Here is a 22058-nt window from a genome sequence, read left to right on the forward strand (position 1 = left end):
CTTTTCCACTCTCCTTTTCGACTGTAACGGAATACAGTTACTCATATTTTGTATTTTAAATACGTAACGGCGGTACATGTATTTCGTTACTCACCAACACATGTGCATCAGTTAACTGACGTGGGCTGCTCTTGAGGTGATCCGTTACCACCTGATTTATTAGATTATCATTGTGCTCAGCTGTACTTTGTGATCTGCATGAATTAATGCCATGCTCTGTTTTGGTGAGTTGTTTTTTTTTTTTTTTTTTTTACAGAGCTGCTGAATGCAGTGCAGATATTCCTGATCCTCCTCAGTGTGAACAGATAGTGGACAGCACCTGGTCAGAGCAGGTTGAGGGTGGCCACTCAGATCAGTATGAGCCACTGTGCCAAAACATCCCAGTGGAGACTGCTTTAGAGGCCACAGAGTTCACTGTGAGTGCTATAGAGTCAGAAAACCGTAAGGCATCCATCAAACGGGACAAGTCTAACCTGGAAGACAGCGTGACCATTGAAATGTCTGCACAGCCACTTCTGGAGCTCACACCCATGACAGGTAGCACTGTGACCACTTCTCATTGCAGTCCTTTGCACAATGCATCACAAAGTGGGATTTAGTGTCAGTATCACTGTACCACACTGTGTAGGCGTTCTTGACATCTGATAAAAGTGGCCACTAGTCTTTTTTTCCCCCTGAATCCACTGTGTTGGTGACTCACATTGTTCTTCCTTTGTCAGCTGTTCATGGACAGCTAAAACATTTTTTCTTTGCTCTCATGTGTCTGTCTGGGGTTTAGTGAACAATAAAGAGTTGGAGGCATACCAGTCTGACCAGAATGAAAATGAGGAGGACACAGAGGAGGAAGAACCTCCAATTCCTCCAAAACCTGTACCTCCAGACAGCATGTTCATCTTCAAGGCCTCCAACCCGTAAGATGTAGCCCAATCTTCCAAATCATTGATTATCTGATGGAATACAGTACTGTGCAAAAGTCTTAAGTCACCCATCATGTTTTAAAAAGATTTCAGTAGGAAAATGAGAAATAAGTGAAACATGAAACATACAGAGTGTATAAAGTGAAAACAGAGCTTGTATAATACAAGTAGTCTTTGTAGTTTATAGTTAAGAGTCAATAATTGTCATTGATGAAAATGAAGCCTCTACCAATCAGATAGTATTTCATGATGGATCAAAATCTGATGGCACCTTCTGCATTCATGATCCCTTCTCAAACACCACTGTGTGAAAGGCAACCCCAGATCCTCCACCATGTTTTACAGGTTGCCGTAGACACTCACTGATGTACCTCCCTCCCCAGCTCCTTCATGCATATTGACGATGTTGTGAACCAAGACTTTAAAATTTGGATTCATCACTCCATGAGACCTGTTGCGACTAATTTTCATCACAGTTCTTGTGTAATTCAACATACAACCGCCTTCTCTCTCCGTTTACCTTCCTTAATATTGGGTTATTAACAGCTGCCCTTCCACACAGAGATTTCTGATGAGGCATTTTAAGAAATTACAAGAAAGTTCAGCTCCTTGGAAACAAAAGAAATAAGTGGTGACTCCAGACTTTTGCACAGCATTTTAAATACTTGTTTTCTTCTTGTTTGTAGTAGCAGTAGTTGTTTCTATGCATGCCACTCACGCAGTTATATGCATCTTCTTTGTTGTAATGTAGCATCAGGAGGATTTGTCATTATGTGGTCACTCTCCGCTATTTTGAGATGACCATCCTGCTTGTGATCGTGGCGAGCAGCATTGCACTGGCTGCCGAGGACCCTGTGTGCACTAATTCAGACAGGAACAAGGTGAGCTCAGACAACATCTGTCTTAAAGACTTTGTTTTTTTTATGAAAATGAGATTTACACAATCAAAATGATCATCAAATCACCCTCAGATGTCTTCCAGATGGCCTGAAATGGTCTCATGAAACTGTAGTTCAGTGCAAGTCTTTTAGGTTTGATCTCTAGTTGACATAACACTGTGTCAGCAACAATGTGCTGTGACACATTTGCTATCGCGCACATACAAGGTGGCAAGCAGCCTGATAGCTGCGCAGTTTGTTTTTCACGACTTTTCACTCATCTAAGTAGCATGGAACGTGTCAAGAGTGACCGAATAAGGACATATGAGTAAAATCCACACTGTGCTTGGGTATAAGTCGAGTCAGTCAAGTCAACAAATGCTGACAAGTGCTCAACAACATCAGGTTACAACACGTAATTTAAGGGATTAAATGAAAAGTAGGCACAAATCCCCATCAACGAGTCATTTTAGATTTTGCACAGTAGCTGCTCTCACTCACCAGTGCCTCTATGGTGGTTAACACCTTCACCTGACATACGGAAAAGCACCAGTTTAAGCCTCAAGGGGTCAAAAGCTTGTGTACTGCTAATGCTCATTCGAAGTCTGTAAAAAATGGGAGGATTGCATCAGGATGGGCATCTGGCTTAAAATTTGTTCCATATCAAATATGCGGATCCATCTGCTGGGGGGACCCCTTGGGAAGTGAAGGAGCAGCTGAAAGTACCCGGCTACTTATGCTCACTGGACACTTCATTAGTTACAACTTGCTGCTACTGGGTTGGGTTCAGAACTTCCTTAATTTCCAGTGGCACAGATTCAACAAGGAGCTGGAAACATTCCTCTGAGATTTTGGTCCATATTGACATGATAGCGTCAAACAGTTGCTGGAGACTTGTTCGCTGTACTGCCATTTCATTGCATTGCAAAGCTGCTCTGTTGGATTGAGAACTGGTGACTGTGGTGTACTTTTCATGTTCAAGAAACCATTTTGAGACAATTTGAGCTTTGTGAGACCAGAAGATGGATACATTGTGGTGTGAAAGGATTGGCATGGTCGGCAGCAATGGTAGACTGCAGTGCAGGAAAATTTCACACCTTTACACGATCACCGCCAGCTCAGGATGCAAGGCAGGATGGATCCATGCTTTGATGTCTGTGCCAATTCTGACCCTACCAGTTAAATGTCACAGCAGAAATCAAGACTCATCAGACCAGACAATGCTTTTCCAGCCTGCACTTTTAATACAAGACAGGATGGATCCATGCTTTCAATTCGCTAATGTCAAATTCTGACCAGGCAACATTTTTCTAATCTTTTATTGTTCAATTTTAGTAAGCTTGTACGAATTGTAGGGGCACCCGGCGTGGTCTTCTGACCATCTACTTCATTTGCTGACGAACTGTGCATTCAGAGATGCTCTTGTGCATACCTTGGTTGTAACAAATGTAACAAACTTCCTACCTGCCTGAGCATGTGGCAGGTCTTTTGTGCGTTTCTACAGGAACTGGAGAGGAGGTGTGGCTTATTTTTAACTAACAACACTGGCAGCACCTGGGCCCTGAGAGCTCAGTTCCTAGGCGGTTCTTCTCCCCGAGACACCTTTTTGGATTTTGGTTACTCCTTCGTTTGTTCTCTTGCATTAAACAACCTTGCACATGCCATCTCTTCACTCATGCACTCATTTACACCACTGACAGTACTGACCACACAGTTTGTGGTTAGTGTAACTTATTTTCTTGTTAAAAATCAAAAATTTTAATTGTGTGCATCTCCCTTGTAGTCATTGCTGTGTGCCCCGATTTGTGACACTGAGCTACTGATCCCTTACTAACAGCTTAAGTTATTCTCCACTGACCTCTGGCATCATTTTTGTTCAGAAAACCAACACTCCCTAGATATTTTCTGTTTCTGACCATTCCCTGTATACCATAGAGATGATTGTGTGGGAAATCCCATTAAATCAGCAGTCTTTGAACCCAACACAGGTGGTAAAAACCCCAATGCAGTCAGTGGAGCCATCAGAGTGTGTGTTGTGTGGATCTTAGTACTCTTCAAGGTCAACAAAAGAACTTAAAGGGGCACTCTGCCAGTTTTGCATATAAAAATAAGTTTACTTACAGCACTGCTTAGTTTGTAAAAACAGCTTTAAGAACAAGGTTATTAAGATTATTTGTGGAGTCAGTTGACAGATGGTACCATCAACGTGAATTTTGGGGAATGTAGGATCCAGCAGAAGGATTTTGACCCCATGAGTCACTCAGCTGAATGGAATTGTTAAACGACATTACTGGAGCGTCTCCTTGAGGAATATCTGGGTTGGTTAGAGCACCAAACAACATGTGTTTTGTGTGTCAAAGTATGCAAAGTGACCCAGAGCCACACAGAGTAATTAGAATTTCTGTCTATAATTTTCTCAGTTGAGTAATTGAGTTGGTTACCTGGAGCTATACTTTGACACCGCTCACAAATGTACTGATTCATTCTAAGAAGATGTGTCCTGAAGCATTAAGGTGGATGAATCATGCCAGCTTGATGCTAGCAAGTTCATTGCCACTGGCAGGATGGGAAAAATGTAAATTTGATTTACTCTTGAGGAGCTTTACGCGTGGTTGTGTGTACCGTCACTGATACTAAATGCACCTCAGAAAAATCTCAAACTCTGGACTGAACTTTTAAAAAGTAATTTTTTTCCCTAATTTTGAAATTATCCAGGTCCTCCGATATTTTGATTACGTCTTCACTGGAGTGTTCACCTTTGAAATGATCATCAAGGTGGGTGGCTGAAACATTTTCTCTTCTTTCATCGCAATTTCAAAGACTTCACCTTTGCCAGTTTGTAACCCATCCGTGTGGATGTGTGTGTTCGTCCCCCAGATGATAGACCAGGGTCTCATTCTACACGATGGCTCTTATTTCCGAGACATGTGGAACATGCTGGACTTCATTGTAGTGGTGGGAGCTCTGATTGCTTTTGCTCTAACGTGAGTCACATTACAGTGCTGCCTGTCGATGACTAATGAGTGATTCACTGCAGCAAACAGTTTCTGAGAATACAGTATTGTATTAAACGACTTTCCCTCAAAGATTCGCACGCTGCAAGTATGGAGGCATGAGAAGACCTGTACAGCGCGGAGCTCAGATTTAACTGTTTTCTCTGTGTAATTTAGGTGGTGTGGTTAAACATGGGTAGTGTGTGTCGCAGCGTTTTGTTTCTTTACTTTTGAGTGCGAACATTACTAACTAAACTTTTTGTGCTTTTTGTTGTAATGTAGAGAATTGTATGTTATTTTCTCTGTTGTTGATATAGCTGTGATCCTTTGAGCTTTGCTCACAGTGTATCTCTTTTTTTTTTTTTTGCCTCGTTTTTTTTTTCTCTGTTGTTCCTGTGGATATTATGACTGTTGGGGCTCCCAGCAATGTGATGGGGTAAAAATTTCAGTCACACTAGATGTAAATGTGTCCCATAAGCCACTCATATTTTTCATGTTTTCATATCTTCTGATTTGTTGTTTTCTACATTTAAAAAATATATATTTTTGTCTGCCTTTTGTCTGTTTGCTTTTGATTTTGTCACATTTTGACATTTGACTCATACAACGGCAGAGCCTGGCAGGTATCGGGGGGGGGGGGGATGCTGATAATGAGTCATTTTGTCTATCAAGTCATCAGTTTTGCATGAAAATGAACATAAAACAAAAGTGTTCCAGTATATGCACACACAGCTCACGACAAGGCTAATATTAAGATAAAAACATTAATTCTCAGTGTGATCTAACTTTGATAGAATAAATATATTTATTTGAAGCCATGAGTGTCACGATGAGCTGTGTGGCTGGCAGTGGCTGGATCCAAGTGCAGGACTCTGAGACAAAACATTAACTTAAGGCGGCAGCTTTATTTGCTGGCAATACAAAAAGCAAAAACTCAAACTAGGATTGTTTAACTGTACTGGGATGGGATGCCTTGCTTGGCCTGGCCTGGCGATAGAAGACGAGGGTTACACACACAACAAATGTGGAGGATGCAACAGGGCTTAAAAAAAAACAACACAGGGCTTAAATACATACTGAGGTGATTAGGGAATGTGAAACAGGAGGAGAGCACAGCTGGGAGTCATCTGACATGACAAGACAAAACTCAACACATTGACATAGTACACAGACTTTCAAGGTCTAGGAGCTAGGAATACTAGAGACAGAAACCAAAACCAAGAGAATCAAAACAAATCATGGAATCAAGGATAACTAATACAAACAGAAAAACACTGAGTCCACAGACTCAGGACCGTGACAATAATCGTGCACAAACTACTAGTGTAATTGAATGAATCAGCTAAAATATTTGATTTAAGGGTTGAAAAAATACAAATGATCAAATATTTTACAGCTGAAATCTGTCAAGCTCCAAACATACACCCTCAAGTTGAATGTTTCCCCATTCATTTGTGTTTACATTCAGTTTTTACTGTGTTTTTTTGTTGTTGTTTTTGTACTTGTCTGTGTGCATCAGTCTGACCGTACAGCTATGTTTCTCAGTGCTACATTTCCAATGTCAACAGAAACAACAAAGGACGAGACATCAAGACGATAAAGTCCCTCCGAGTTTTAAGAGTCCTGCGACCCCTTAAAACCATCAAGAGACTTCCTAAACTCAAGGTGTGATGCAGACATCTGCAAACAGTCTGCTGTTCTGTTTTCTGGTGTTGTTGCACCAGTCCTTGACAGATTTTATTTGTCTTTCTCCTGCGCAGGCTGTTTTTGACTGTGTGGTCACATCTCTGAAGAACGTTTTCAACATCCTCATTGTGTACCAGCTCTTCATGTTCATCTTTGCTGTCATAGCAGTGCAGCTTTTTAAGGGGAGGTTCTTCTATTGCACTGACAGCTCCATGAATACAGAGAAGGAATGCCAGTGAGTGAACTCCGCTTCACCCTCGTCTGTTCCTACATTAGTGTTTTTAAAAATATATATACTTTATATATCTGAAACTCCTCCTACACATTGTCACTCAAAATGCACTGGTACTGCCACGCAAGATCATTTTTAATGTAAAATATGAATATGAGGAGTTAAGCTCTAAAAGAGGTTTAAAGCAGTAAGTTCCTGGAATATGCTTATTCAAGTTAGATTACAAGACTAATACCATCCTTACAGCCATGTGTGGAAGAAAGTTTATACAGGACTCCATGCAGTCCTGTGAAAACACTAAGTATATCATTATTGCTTATGCAGGATTTAAGAGGGTAAGATGCTCAGATCTCAGATTCTACAGTCAAATGTGAGTCCATCTGTCTAACAGCTAAGGCTTGGGTCATGCAAGAGAACTTTTCTGAAGAAATTATTTAAAATTTCATTCTCATTTCTGAGCTGTCTTAACCGGGTTGAAGATGTTATGACTAAGACTGACTCTGTGTGATATCTTACACCATATATATGGCTTTGTTTTTTTGTTTTTGTTTTTTAAATCTGTGCAGTATTGTGGTGCAAAATCAATATAAATCCTTCTATGGGAGAGTATTACGTGGTTTTAAACTCTTTAAACAACTTGAAGGAAACCTACCCAACAAAATCACAACAGGAAGAAAATAAAACATATAAAAAAAATTTAAAAAGGGGAAAAACACGACTTTTGTGACAGCAGCGTCAATCAGAGAAAATGCAAAAAACTTCAAGCCTTGACAAAAAAATCCTCCAAATTGAAAGCAATGAAGCAGAAAATTACAAAAAAGGGCCCAAATGTGCAGCTTTGCTTATTTCTTATATAACCTCAGATAGTCTGTCATTGTCTGCAGATGCCAGTGAATAGCATGAGAGTAACAGTTACTTGTAACAAAGGCTTTAATGCTTCTCTTTTTTGTTACAACCGCTGGTCTAATCAGTGAATTAAGTGAAATGATGACCTCTGGGCTATTCTATTCCCCACAGAGGCTACTACATTGACTACAGCAGAGACAAAAAGGAGGTGAAGAGGAGAGAGTGGAAGAGACACGAGTTTCACTATGACAATGTCTGCTGGGCTCTGCTCACTCTGTTCACTGTTTCAACTGGAGAGGGGTGGCCTCAGTATGTCTCCTTGCGTGTTTATAGGCTTTCAGCTCAGTTTTTCTCAGCACAAAATTGCTTTCTATAACTTATGTGTGCTATAAATGAATCAACCACAGGTAATATGATTTTTTTAAATGTAGGGTCCTCCAGCACTCTACAGATGTTACAGAGGAGAACATGGGGCCGAGTCGGGGGAACCGGATGGAGATGTCAGTTTTCTATGTGGTCTATTTTGTGGTCTTCCCATTCTTCTTCGTCAACATCTTTGTGGCTCTTATCATCATCACTTTCCAAGAGCAGGGTGACAAGATGATTCAGGAGTGCAGTCTGGAGAAGAATGAGGTACGGAGCTGTGACAGCATTTCACACAAATTCAAGTAATTAGGCATCATCTTTTCACACATAATGCTCATTTTCTCTCCATCAGAGGGCTTGCATTGACTTTGCCATCAGCGCCAAGCCGATGACCCGCTACATGCCCCAGAACAGACAGACCTTCCAGTACAGACTGTGGCACTTTGTGGCGTCGCCCTCGTTTGAGTACACTGTGCTCGTCATGATCGCCCTCAACACTGTTGTTCTCATGATGAAGGTAAGTGGTTCATTCAGTAAATGTGGAACAGTATCACAAATCATTTTAGATTGATTTCCCAAAGGCCCAGAGAAACACTGGTTTAATTTCATGCCAGATTTTTTTAAAAATCAACTTGCAGAGTATTGAAACTCAACTGTAAACTCTAAGTAGCCTCAGTGAGAAGTGACTTTAAACCTGTGCCACCAAATCAGTCCTTACCCAGGAGACATGGACTCCAAAAGACCTCTGGAGGTGTCCTGTGTGTAGATCACATTTTTATTTTCTAAAAGATGCCACAGATGCTCAAGCAGACTGGAATCCACAAGCCAAGTCAGCACTCTTTGTCACTTTATGCAAAAAACATGAGACTGGTCAGATGAGGCCAACTTCTTCGTTTGCTTCATACTCCAGCTTTCACATTCATGCACCCATTGTAGCGCTTTTACAGTGAAGGATCAGCACATGCACTTTCTATCATAGCCCAGCTGGCTAAGGTTTTCAGCATTTTTTGCTGTAGCTGCTCTTCTATGACCTCCGCTGCCTCACAGGTTTACCAGTAGTCCTTCATTTTTACCTCACTAGATACAAAGTGCTGCATAGCGGGAACAGACGAGATCTGGTATTTTGACAGGACGCTGATACTCTTGTCTTGCTGTCACAGTTTTGGCCGTGTTGCTCATATATCACAGCCTTCCTATTTTTCCTCTGTCAAGAACTGACTATTCTGCAGCTCTTGTAACAAAAAATGCTATTTACCTGTTTTTTTTTTTGTTCTTTTTTTGTGTTGTGGCTGCTTGGTTGTACACAGTGTGTAAGTTTGAAGATTTATACCTAAAAGCAGGGACTGGGGTTTTTTTTTTGCTACAGTGGAAATTTGATGGCTGACTATGAGAGAAAACCTTGGAAGGTTTGCAGTAGACATAAGAGAAGATTTACTTTGTATGGTATTCAGTAAATTTACTTAATTTAATTTTAATTAATTAATAAACAATCGCTTTACAATTACTTTGGTCACTAGCATATTACCACAGAAACCGTAGTTTACATGGAAGATGCTGAGTTGTCTGCAAATACTTGCAAAGTACTCACAGAGCGGTCGTGAAACTGCAGAAAGCACAATGCAAACATTCGATTTCAAAGTAAAAGTTGCACCTTTTGAAATTTATTGGTTGCAGCGGTAAGCCACAACTTTCACTCTGAAGTTTCACTAAAGCTCAGTAGTTGATGAGTGTTTGCAGACAAGTCGACGTCTTCCATACAAACTATAAACTACCAAACACTCCCCAACCAGCTGAGGATTACACATTTTTTCCTGGCAGCCAGAGGTTGCTAGGGGGTTGCCGGCCGGTCTCTGTTTAACAGAAAATGGTTGCCGTAGTCCCCCACGCTTTATTTATCTAGTTATAGCCAAATCAAGATATTTAACAAGTTTCTGAGATTGTCTAACTCTTAAAATGATTAAAATCAATGTCTGAGTTTTCCTGAAGTTCAAAATCCTGTAATTACAAAGTTTTGTCTTATTTTTGTTTTTGCTTTTGTTGTGTTTTTATTTTTAATTGACATTTTGGAATCACTATACAATACCATCAACTTCAGCAATTTGTCACTACATATATTTTTCTGTTTTTTCTATATTTAAACAACTAAAATATCCATACAAAAAGAATGAAAGAAGAAGAAGAAGAAAAAAGAAAAAGAAGCAAAACAGTTTTTGTTGTGTTTTAATTGAACTTCAGTAGAAACCTTCAATTTCCATTGATCTGTCTTATTTTTTTACTGTTAGGTGCCTTTGTTCAGTTTGTTTTGTTGTCTTTTCTCTTCCTTGCACTCTTCAATGAATGGAAAGGTTGAATTACACAATAAAAGAAAAGAAAAACGTTTTTAAAACAATACTGTTCAGTACTTTTCATGCTCACGTTCATGTGTTGTGTATATGTGAGCCGTGTTGTGAAGCTTGCCTTGTCACAAGAGAAGGTTTTGGAGCCACCAAATCATAAACACAGAGATAATGTAACTGTCAATACGTGTGTGTAAACACATTTTCTATTCATATGGATTGTCCGTCCGTTTTAATTCTTTGTATACCGTGCTGAAATTAAACTTAGAGAGGCAGCTGCAAATCCATCATTATGACCTTTAAAATTATGCTCGTCATGCTCACCAAAATGTCACCAATAATTTACTAATTATGGTAATAACTGATTGATTGAATGTCAGTTTGACCTTTGGGCCTGTTTTCTTTGTTCTTGCAGTACCACTCAGCTCCGGCAGCTTACGATACAGTCCTGAAACACCTAAACACGGCCTTCACTGTCCTCTTCTCCATGGAGTGCATACTGAAGATCATGGCGTTTGGTTTAGTGGTGAGTAGAACAAAAGAGTTTAGATCACATTTAGTTGAATTTCTCCATGTGCGATGGAATTAACCGAAGCGTTTCCTTTTTCCTGCAGAACTACTTTCGAGATACTTGGAATATTTTTGATTTTATCACTGTCCTTGGCAGCATCACAGAGATAATTGTGGATTTACAGGTAAGCCCCTGCCAAGACACCATTCGTTTTCACACTGTTGTGACCCTAAAATAAAAAGACAAGAGCATACTTTCTTTCCAAGCTTCCTGGTGTGTTACCCTTCCTCCAGACACAACTTAAGTCATGTTGTGATGAAATTCGCCATCTGTGTTTTACATCCTGTCTCTCCCTTCTGTTGCCACTCTCTGTCTCTCTCTCCTTCTCTCTCTCGGTCACCCTCTCTCCAACCACGTCTGTCCCAGTCGGTGAACACCATCAACATGAGTTTCCTGAAGCTTTTCCGAACTGCCAGGTTGATCAAGCTGTTGAGGCAGGGTTACACCATCCGTATTCTGCTGTGGACCTTCGTACAATCCTTTAAGGTTTTCCCACTACCTTTGTTTTTTATTATTTTAAAGATGTATCTAATATGCTCTAAGATATTATAACAAATTACAAGAAGTTTTGATAAACTGTATTTCCTGTTTCTTCTCCACCAGGCTCTCCCTTATGTCTGTCTTCTTATTGCCATGCTTTTCTTCATATATGCCATAATTGGAATGCAGGTAATATTTTCGATAATTAAACTACATCACAAATATCATAACAAACTCGTAGCTCTCACTTAAGGTCTGCTTGTTACTATTTATTCCTCCAACCCAACAGTTTTTATCGATAAAAAGAAGGATTCTCCTTAATTTAGCATAATTTCTGTACATATTTTTTCCTGGTATATCTGTGCCCTATCAGTGGGGCCACAGCTTGAAAACATCATGGTCATGTACAGTATAGAATAATCAAAAAGCACGCACATCATATTCAGGATATTTATTTAGTACTTACTCGTGTCTGCACTGTTATTTGTATGAGCTAGTTTGATCTTAACGGTTTCTGTACATCCATTAGTTACTTTAAGCCATTTTTTATACTATGCTTAGTTCTGCCTGAGGTTTCTTCCTGTTAAAAGGGAGTTTTTTCTTCCTATTGTTGCCAGTTGCTTGCTCAAATGGTGTAGTTTGATTGTTGGGTTTCCTCTCTGTTATGGTAAGGGCTCTACCTAATAATATAAAGCCTCTTGAGCCAAATATTATTGTGATTTGGTGCTATATAAATACAATTGAATTGAATTGAATTCAAGTATTTGCTCACATTTTTGTTTGGCCTGTTCATGCTGTTGGGCCACATTGAGAAAAATAAAAAGATGTATTTATGTGCCAAAATTGGTAATTTATGCCAATCTTTAGCAGTAGTTAGTACCTTAGGATATACATGAAGTGTTGTAAAACTAAAGGATAGGATGCTTTAGTAAAGTGTGTTGCATAAAGTCTAGAAACTGGTCATTATAGTCTCTTGCTAGATGGTTGTCAGGCAGTGTAAGTTTGATTGTTGGTGCTATATAAATACAATTAAGGGTATAGTAATATACATGTGGATCAAAATTAGATGCTATTGTCATGACATGTAAATGACAAGATACTTTCATAAGGTGATATAGGTGCGCAAATGCTTAAAAAATAGGTAATTGGAGATCATTTATCCCAATTTCAGGAGTGGGACCACACCTCAAACACGCTCCTTCCGATTCTCTGTCTATATATGTCTATATCCCCAAACCACAGCCTCAATTCATGCTCACGCCGTCTGCCATTATCTGCTTCAAATGCTGTCAAGTCTGTAACAGGATATGGTCCCAACTAGGGAATTTTTGCCTGTTGCTACAGTAGGTGGTTGTTAGGGCTCATGATGACATCATACTTTCTCATATAGATAAAAACAATCAGGAGTCTAAGATGTACTTGTTTGCCAAGTTTGGTTTCTCGTCTCCAGATGGTCTAAGAGGGGTTCGTGGACAAACAAACAAACAAACAAACGCACAGACAGAGATTTTGTGTATTATAGTGTGATTTACTGATTTAGTCCTGTTGTTAAAGTTTGTTTCTTGGTCCCACCTCTTAGGATTGTTTTAGTGTGTTATGTGGATATTTTTAATGTTTGAACTCTAGAAGATTAGCAGCTGCTATGGGAGAAGCTAGCAGCTGTCCGGGAAAAACTATGAATTAACTGAAGCCAGCTGTTTTCTGCAGGTGTTTGGAAACATCAAGCTGAATGACGAGAGTCACATCAACCAGCACAACAATTTTAAGACATTTTTCAGCGCACTCATGCTCCTGTTCAGGTGAGCTCAAAACTACATTTAGGCGGTGCCGCTGTTCTGAGTAAAGCTCCTTTGTTGGTGTTTGGTGTTAATCGTCTATGAATGTGTTATCGGTCAGATGTCAGCTGGATATTTGTTTGTATTAACACCACCAGGAGTGCTACAGGGGAGTCCTGGCAGGAGATCATGCTGTCCTGTCTGTCAGGGCAGGAGTGTGAACCAGACCCCTCCATCGCCCCCCTCACTATGTCTCCGGACCACGAGGGCGGCTGTGGGACCGACTTTGCTTACTGCTACTTTGTGTCCTTCATCTTCTTCAGCTCATTCTTGGTCAGGACCAACAAAAATTTGCCTTTTCAGGTGTGTTGCAGTCTGCTGTGCCTTTCCTCTTAGGTTCTTGCCCTTGTGTTTTTTAAGATGCTGAACCTGTTTGTGGCTGTGATTATGGATAACTTTGAATACCTGACACGAGATTCCTCAATCCTGGGTCCCCATCACCTGGATGAGTTTGTCCGAATCTGGGGGGAATATGATCGACTGGCGTGGTGAGGCTCGCTCTTTTATCAGTTTGTGATTTGAAGCAGACCTGATCAACATTTAGGTACTGTATTTATCCAGCAGAGGGCAGCCAAAGAGCATAAATGTGAATGCTTTGATCTTTGAGCATAAGGAACACAAGCTGCTTTTCATCAAGTCCACAGTGGCATTTAGTTCAATCATTCTAAATACTTTCAGAAGAAAAGTCTGCTCTGTTTGCATCTTCTGTCTGCACATCCCCTCACTTCTCGTTTTTGCTTTCCCTCTGAAGCGGCCGCATCCACTACACGGCCATGTATGAGATGTTAACACACATGTCACCACCCCTCGGCCTGGGTAAAAAATGTCCTGCTAAGATCGCCTATAAGGTATGAAAACATTTTATTTAACACAGAAAGGCCAGATAAAATGAAAAGTGAGAGTTTGGTTATATAAAATAAATATAACACACAACAGAAAGGGCATGGCAGCTAGTAACTTTGTTCAGTTTTTCAATTTAAAAAATGTAGAGAAAGCAAATGATTGGTCTTTGTGAAGTTAAAGAAGTCAGTGGTTATGTGCATATGTGTGGCTGCTGTGTGTTTTTATGTGATTTAAAAGGTCGCTGGAGGTATTGGTTTACGGTCTAACATAGAAACTTTCCCTCCTTCTTTGTCTTTGTCTCTGGCAGAGGTTAGTGTTGATGAACATGCCCGTGGATGAGGATATGACCGTCCACTTCACCTCAACTCTGATGTCACTCATCCGCACAGCTCTGGATATCAAAATAGCTCGGGGTTAGGGTTGTGATTGCTTTAGTTATCATTTATCGGCTTTTCTTTTGTTTTGCTGAGCAGTTAATGTCTTCAGATTTCACATTTTGTTCCGTCAACAGTGCATCATTAAAAAAATGGTTAAAGGTGAGTGTTTGTCTCAGGTGGTGAGGACCGTATCGCTCTGGATAGTGAGCTGCAAAAGGAGATCAGTATTATTTGGCCTTATCTGCCCCAGAAGACATTGGACCTACTGGTACCTATCAACAAAGGTCTGGCTCTAACTAAGAAGGTGATTCTCACTGTAATGCTGAGAGATGAGCAGTGACAACTAATGGAGTGCTCCTGCTCTCACAGATACTGACATGACGGTCGGGAAGATCTACGCTTCAATGATGATAATGGATTACTTCAAACAGAACAAGGCCAAGAAGCTCAGGCAGCAGCTGGAGGCTCAGGTCTGCTCAGCACGTCACTATGAACTCTGTGACACCTTCTTTTTTGTAACTTTAGTTTTTTATAAATTTACTTTTTTTTGCACCCAGTTTGTTCAGGAGGTAGAGTAAGCCATCTCACCTGACCTTTAAAGGGGACCTATTATACATCCAGTTCCTGATTGCTTTAAGTTTAGGTTTCTTTTGTTATTTACCATTCCTTAAAAAAATTCTTGACCATATTAATGATATCTCCTATCACCGATGTCCTACAGAGCCAAAAATGAAGTGTTCAGAGCAGCTCTGTGTCCGAGCTTTTCCCTCATAGCGAGTACTTGCTCTTTGGCCATGTTAAAGACAGGATGTTTCTAATTTCAGACATACTGTGCAAATACAAGACCTTAGTTCTACATATATGTTTAATATGCACAATAAAAGACACATCCTGGTCTAAAATTAGTCCAAGAGTCCTCACAGTGTTAATGGAGGCCAAGTTAATGACATCTAGAGTAAGCATCTGATTAGACACCATATTTCTAAGATTTTTAGCACCATAAAATAACTTCAGTCTTAGGTGATTAAGAGATTAAAGAGCGATTTAAGAGCGAGGGAAGCATGTATTTTGTAAACAGAAATGGTCCCAGCATAGAAACCTGTGGAACTCCATAATTAACCTGAGAGTGTGAGGAAGACTCACAATTTACATGAACAAATTGGAGTCTATTAGATATGATTCAGACCACTGCAGCACAGTACCTTTAATACCTATAGCATGCTCTAATCTCTATAATAAAATATTATGACCAACAGTATTAAACAGGATAACAGGATAAGCCACTGTCAGAGAACATAAGAAGATCATTTGTAACCTTCACTTAAGTGACGTCTGTACTGTGATAAAGTCTGAAAGCTGACTGAAACTCTTCAAATAAAACATTGCTCTGCAGATGATCATTTAGCTGTTTTACAATTGATCTTTGAAGAGTTTTTCAGATAAAAGAAAGGTTGGAGGTTGGCCTATAATTAGCTAAATTAACACAAAGTTGTCACAAAGACGTCTACAGTCTTTTCTGTATTTGTCTCATTTCAGAAGAGTAGCTTGATGTTCAAGCGTCTGGATGCTTCTGCTCTCCCCGAGGACATTCTGTCTAACCAGCCACTGCCAATGATGCCGCACAGTGCTGGTTCAGCCCTGTGAGTCTGCAAATGCTTGCAACAGTCTGTACTTATGTGTGATTCTGAATGCCTTTGCTTACTGTTTTTCTCCATCTTGACACAGGACCAGGGGAGGCTTTGTGGCTTTGAGCCCCATTTCACCTCAGGAGCTGTTTTTGGAGCCCATGAGCTCTGACGTTGATACCAGTCAACAGAATCTGGTAAGACAAAGGACCAATATAATTGTAAAACATAAAACATTATCCCCATGGCAGGCTTTTTGGCAATGCTCTGACCTTTTAATTTATGTAGTTTTTGACTCAGAGTAATTTGCACTTGAAAGCAGAGCTTTTCTGCTGCTTTGATCTTATGAATAAATGTTACCGTAGCATCAGTGTGCTGCTTAGCTTTAATATGCCAGAGCAAATAAACAAAAGCAAATACTTTATTGCATATATTTTATTTTTTACTTTTGACTCCAGAGGTGTCATCGAAAAATTCAGCGACTCCAGCCATCAAAAATCAAAAAATCATACCTGATTTAAATGTGATCTCCCTCTTAACATCATGTCTTTGTGCACCTCTGGATCACTTCCAGGACAACTGCTTTTTAAAAATCTCTCCCTCAAACTCCTTTTTCAAACTCCAAACTTGCTTAGCAAGGAAACATCATCTTCTGTGTCAAATTGGCTGTCTTTTATTCGAGGATCAACAGAGCATAAGAGCTGGGAAACCAGCTGCGAACCAGCAACCAAACAGCAGCTCTCAGTGGAAGAAATCACAATTCCACCAGAACCATGTTTGTTGAACATTCATGGAGGTTTGCACCATGAATTCATCCCCCAGTGAATGAATTCACTGTCTCAGACTGGCAGCGCTGCTCACTGGCATCACCTTGAAGGTGGGATCAGCAAAATTTCAATAAAGGTGTGTTTTTGTTTTGTTTATTTTAATTTTTATGAGCAGTTTCGCAGAGTGGCTCTGATGGCACGGCATGCTGTTCTCCAACACGAGATAACTTGAAAATGCAGCTTTTCTTTTGTGCACTTCCTATTTTGTAACCTCTTCAGGATCCTGACCATCAGTTTGGGAATCACTGTCCTCACAGCAAAGAGTTTTACATAAAAATGTAATAAAGCAAAGTGTTTGTTTAGGTGTAACGCCACAAAAATTGTATAACCATGTGATGACTGATGCCATTTTCTCAGTGCCTTGCAGGGCACCGCATCGCTGCTCTCTGTGCGCCTGTGTTTTATTCCTGTGGAAGTTGGAGTCAGAGCAAAGGGAGATTGTCAAACTGTAGATGTCTGCTGTGTCTCTACTGTCTGGTTTTAATGGTCTCTACTGCTTGTCAGTTGAATGATATAAAGTTGATCTGGAATACTTAATTTGCAGAGGAATGCGTTTGGCCCTCAGACAGGCGTTGTCTGGCTCTGTTTGTATAGCCATTAACACCTAAACATGCATGACTGAATGCACTTCCAAGCTGAAAAAGTCCATTTTTCGATGTGAGCTGATATCTTTGTTGTCTGTTTTTCTTTTTCTTCACTCCTTGCTCCTCTTTTACGACCGCACTCTGTTTCTGCTCCTCCTTGAAGTCAGTTTTCCTGTTGCAAGTTCTCCGTGTGTTTTTGGCTGGAATGGCTTTTGACTGGATGGCGATGGAGATGGCGCTGATAGATAGTACTTTTGTCAGTGATGAAATGGCTTGTCTGCCCCTCCTCTCACCTAAACAAGATGTCCATACACAGCGGGAGTCCTGGCAGGGATGAGCCTGATTGGTGCTCTGTATTTCCTTGCGCTTCCTCTCTTGTTTCTGTACACACCTAGGTGGGCGAGTGCAGTAGGGGGATTGAAGCCCCACTGGAGCTTCCACTAGGGAGGGGCCTGTGTGTGCGGGCCTCTTCCATGCCTCGTCTGGCTGTAGAGTCGCAGGTACACACATCTCCCATGACACAGCTTCTGGGCTGGATCTCGAGGACGTCAGGGGCTGCATGGGCTCTTATGCCAAAGTCTGTCGTTCCTTAAGTGCACGTGATGCTGAGAAGTTCAGATCAGTAGAGTTTTGTTTCGACATTTGTTACTTTGGGAGGCTGAATAAGGTCCAATGAGTTGCTAGAACGGGCTGTGATCTTCGAATGCTGTTGCCTCATCTTGTTATGACCATTACTTTCAACCACAGAGTAAAGGACTAAACCTCTCAAATCTTTTAGGCTGCACTGCACTTTTGCACTGGCTAAAGCATGAAATATCATTTTTATTGTTTGGATCAAATAATCTGGTGGTAACAGAAGTATGCTTACTTATTTCCTTGTGTTTGTGCCCTGTTTTTCTATGTTTGTTGTGTGTGTTTTTAACTTCAAGCAGGCAGAGGTTTCTAGTGGCTCCATGAAGCGATCAGTCTCCACTGTTGCAGATCAGTGTGTGAATGGACTTTGGCAAGAGGAGAAAAGCCCCGAGCGAGTCTATCGACCTCGTCACAAGAGCTATAAGGCTGCTGGTTAGTCCTGCTCGCCTGCTGTTAGGCAACTGTGTTCATAGATAATGAAGAGCTGAATTGAATGTAGTCCTATGACATTTATATCTTTATTTTCCTCTTCTTCTTTTTCTTTTTTGCTCCCTTGTATTTTTGCATTTCCTGTTGCACTCTTTCCTGAATGTCCCTTTAGTTTCTCGCTCTGAGCGTGGCGACAGGGAGCGCGGTCGCTCCAAGGAACGCTGCCACCTCCTGTCTCCAGACACGTCTCGTTGTAATTCAGAGGAAAGAAGCTTGCAGCCCTCACGATCCTCGAGCGTAGAACGAGCAGATCCCCAAGATAAACAGGTAGGTATACCTATTTAACTAATCATTAACACAAATATCCAATCAGCCCATCACATGGCAGCCACACAATCCATTTAGGCATGTAGACATGGTCAAGATAATCTGCAGAGGTTTAAACCGAGCATCAGAATGAGGACTTTGAAGGTAGTATGGCTGTTGGTGCCAGATAACCCGGCCAGAGTATTTCAGTAACTGCTGGTCTACTATAATTTTCCATTTACAGACCTGAGAAAGATAAAATATCCAGTGAGTGGCAGTTCACTGAAAGAAAATGCCTTGTTGATGTTAGATGTCAGACGAGAATATCTAGACTGCTTTGAGCTGATAGAAAAGCCACAATAACCCAAATAACCACTTCTTACAACCAACATATGCAGAAAAGCATCTCTGAACCTTGAAGCAGAAGACAGCAGCAGAAGACTGCACCAGGCACCCCTCCTATGAACTAACAACAGGAAACTGAGGCTACAATTCTCCCAGGCTCACCAAAATTGAAGAAGATTGGAAAAATGATGCCTGGTTTATTGAGTCTCAGTTTCTGCTGTAACATTTGGATGGTTGGGTAAGAATCAACATGAATGCACAGATCAGTTGGGCCCATTAGTACCATCTGAGCATCATTTAAAAATCACATCTTACCTGAGTATTTCTGATGACCATGTCCATCCCTTTATGGTCAGAGTCTATTCATTCATATACAATTTAACTTAACAATTCAGAGTCCCGTGCAGTGGGGTTCACCATCATGTACAGTGGATACCCAAATACTGATAAGAAGAGAAGAACACATCAGAAAAATCACCTGCTGTTCTGAAAACAGCAGAAGACCATTTCCACCACTCATGTAAATCAAGAGAGCAGGCCACACATTCAAAATGGGCAGAAAAAACGTAAAACATAATAAGTTGTCTTTAAAATGTTGTTATTGGCGATTGTTGATTAATTTATTCTTTACTTTCGCTTTCAGGGCAACAGCTCAGACAGTCCGATGCCATCCACATCTGAGTCCAGCACTCCCAGTGGCCGACGACCTCTATCGCAAACTCCAACCCGCTCTCGCCCTCACATCTCCTACTCCCCCCTCGTGTGTCGCACACAAGCCTCCATTGGTGAAGATGAGGATGAACCGGGCAGCCCTGAGACCATGAGGCGGAGCAAGCCCACACGGAAGAGCCAAGAGGGAGTCCCAGGGGAGAGGCAAAGCGAGGCCACCCGGCGCACATCCCCACCTCGACGCTACCCTTCTGAGCCCTTCCTGGCTTTGCAAGAGGACGACCACAGCCCAGACCCCTCTGGTCCCATGGAAACGTTGACCTTCGAGGCGGCCGTGGCCTGCAGCCTGGGACGCTCAAACACCATCAGCACGGCCCGTCCACGCTCGCGGACTGGCTGGCAAGTCCCCAACGGACACTTTCGAAAGCGTCTGGCACAGACAACCTCAGTCGCTAGTTGTGACCCTCTAAGCGACACAGAGGAGGACGACAGGTGCTAGGGACAGGAGGCGCAACATGAACGGAGGAAACAGAATGCCAGAGAGATGTCACAGGACGCTGTACGACCGCATCCAGAGCGAAGGTTAATGCGACTCTTTCTGCATCAGTGCTTCAAGGCCGCGAGCCCGCTGGATGTTTGGTAAAAAAAAAAATCCAAAATGATGAAGAACAATACTTCCTGAAACTGTAGTTGCCAATTCACACAGAACACTGACAATAAATAAGGTCTATTTCCTGACTTGTACTTGATGATAGAGAGTAATAATATGTCACAAAAAAAACAAATGGATGGGTCAAATTATGTCATTTGTGTCAATAGGTATTTTCATTTTCTGGAGATGTTGCTCAATGATTCAGTGTTGCTCTAAACAGTATTTATCTGTGGGGTGTGTGAATATGTAACTACATTTTCTTATAAATCTATTGTTTTGTAAATACATTGTGATCATTACACCATCCCCATATATAAATTAGACCAGATCGACACAGCAAGCCATCATGAGGAGGCGATCTGATACTTACCAGACAATGTGGATACTAATAAGTAACACTCAATGATGCTGGATTTTTTTTACAGTATGAATGAATGTGAGGAGGGAAAACTGCCTGATTTTCCCCCATCGTTTTTTTCTTTTTGCTATTGAACATAATAAGTTGTGAGAAATGAATACAGTTATAGAATAACATAGAATATGATGCTTATTTGTTATTTCACCATGCAGTGTTGTAAAGCCATGCCACCACCGAACCTCAGATATTTGCAGACTTTTAATTATCCTTTGGAGATGGTATTAAACTTTTATTTTTACCAGTCCAAAAAAAATCCTTTAAATGAGAATTTTTCCCAACCATAATTAAACAGGATGTTTAATTGTTTGCCATGAATACAAAATATTTTCATCTAGTTTCAGTTTTGTTCTGTTTTTTTTTTAAAACTGTGAATATTATACGAACCATATATGAACACTGCAGACACACCACGATGCATTTTGCTTCAAATCTCCACATTGCTCTATTACTTACAAATAATGTACAGAGAAATTATGCTGTTTGTATTATGTAGAGAGAGAGAGACAACAAATGAAAACAGTGTCAGCTGATGAGCTTTAAACGTAAAGGAATCCTTGGAAAATACTCATTTTAAGGTTTGTGTATTTGTTTTATTTGCCTGATGAAGGCCAATTCTGTGAAACTCACTTAACCAAAAACTTGGAGTTCCTGGAATGCAAATACTTTGTGGGTTTTTATGTGTAAAATAGTTGTATATACAAATAAAGGTGTTCACAAGTTGCCATTGTTACTGTTTATCTTTTTATTTCTCATTTAGGAGGCCAAGTGAGACATCAGAAAGCTTTGTGACATCTTGAGCACTGCAATTAAAAACCAGTCCGAGTGCAACTGGAAACTGTCAGTCTGTACATTTAATTCAAGTACATATTTTGCAAGGAAAACGGCAAACAAGCACAGAAGTTTATTGAAACGTGCTAACATACATGGAAATACAGATATGATTCATCAAGTATATCCACTATCCCGCACATGCCTAGCCTTGTTTCTCTAACTTTGTGTCCAAACCGCTCAACCCGAGCTGTCCTTCTGACGTACTCATTTCTAATTTTGTCCATCCTGCTCACTCTCAGTGAAAATCTGAGCATTTTCAGCTCAGCCTGCTGTCTTCTTCTAAACCTACACAATAGCAGTTCTCACTACCATCTTGTAAAACTTGGCTTTTACTCTTGCTGCTGTTCATCTGTTAGAAATCACCCTTGACACTTGTCTC

General features: G+C 40.7%; 1 protein-coding gene across 8 annotated transcripts in view; it reads left to right on the forward strand.

Annotated features, from left to right (window-relative positions):
- The window catches only part of cacna1eb (calcium channel, voltage-dependent, R type, alpha 1E subunit b), a 70131-nt gene extending 48562 nt beyond the window's left edge, over positions 1-21569 (forward strand). For 5 of the 8 annotated variants that reach the window (XM_085439884.1, XM_085439885.1, XM_085439877.1 and 2 more), the window contains 27 exons: positions 257-537; positions 779-911; positions 1669-1798; positions 4511-4570; positions 4673-4779; positions 6357-6453; positions 6549-6709; positions 7724-7861; positions 7984-8185; positions 8271-8435; positions 10670-10780; positions 10869-10949; positions 11192-11311; positions 11429-11494; positions 13013-13104; positions 13239-13413; positions 13501-13628; positions 13892-13988; positions 14291-14396; positions 14537-14644; positions 14730-14830; positions 15897-16000; positions 16086-16182; positions 17792-17896; positions 18326-18461; positions 18631-18785; positions 19753-21569. In XM_085439884.1, the coding sequence (XP_085296010.1) occupies positions 257-537; positions 779-911; positions 1669-1798; positions 4511-4570; positions 4673-4779; positions 6357-6453; positions 6549-6709; positions 7724-7861; positions 7984-8185; positions 8271-8435; positions 10670-10780; positions 10869-10949; positions 11192-11311; positions 11429-11494; positions 13013-13104; positions 13239-13413; positions 13501-13628; positions 13892-13988; positions 14291-14396; positions 14537-14644; positions 14730-14830; positions 15897-16000; positions 16086-16182; positions 17792-17896; positions 18326-18461; positions 18631-18785; positions 19753-20277 (3781 nt within the window). In that variant the 3' untranslated portion in view covers positions 20278-21569. The remainder of the gene's footprint in view (positions 1-256; positions 538-778; positions 912-1668; positions 1799-4510; positions 4571-4672; positions 4780-6356; positions 6454-6548; positions 6710-7723; positions 7862-7983; positions 8186-8270; positions 8436-10669; positions 10781-10868; positions 10950-11191; positions 11312-11428; positions 11495-13012; positions 13105-13238; positions 13414-13500; positions 13629-13891; positions 13989-14290; positions 14397-14536; positions 14645-14729; positions 14831-15896; positions 16001-16085; positions 16183-17791; positions 17897-18325; positions 18462-18630; positions 18786-19752) is intronic. The other 3 variants (XM_085439878.1, XM_085439882.1, XM_085439883.1) reach the window with 3 other exon arrangements.
- Positions 21570-22058: the final 489 nt, after the last annotated feature.

This window comes from Copadichromis virginalis, linkage group LG18, assembly GCF_057382275.1.
Source record: "Copadichromis virginalis isolate Kocher_CV1m ecotype Utaka linkage group LG18, C_Virginalis_male_GT1.1, whole genome shotgun sequence".
Classification (NCBI taxonomy): domain Eukaryota; kingdom Metazoa; phylum Chordata; class Actinopteri; order Cichliformes; family Cichlidae; genus Copadichromis; species Copadichromis virginalis.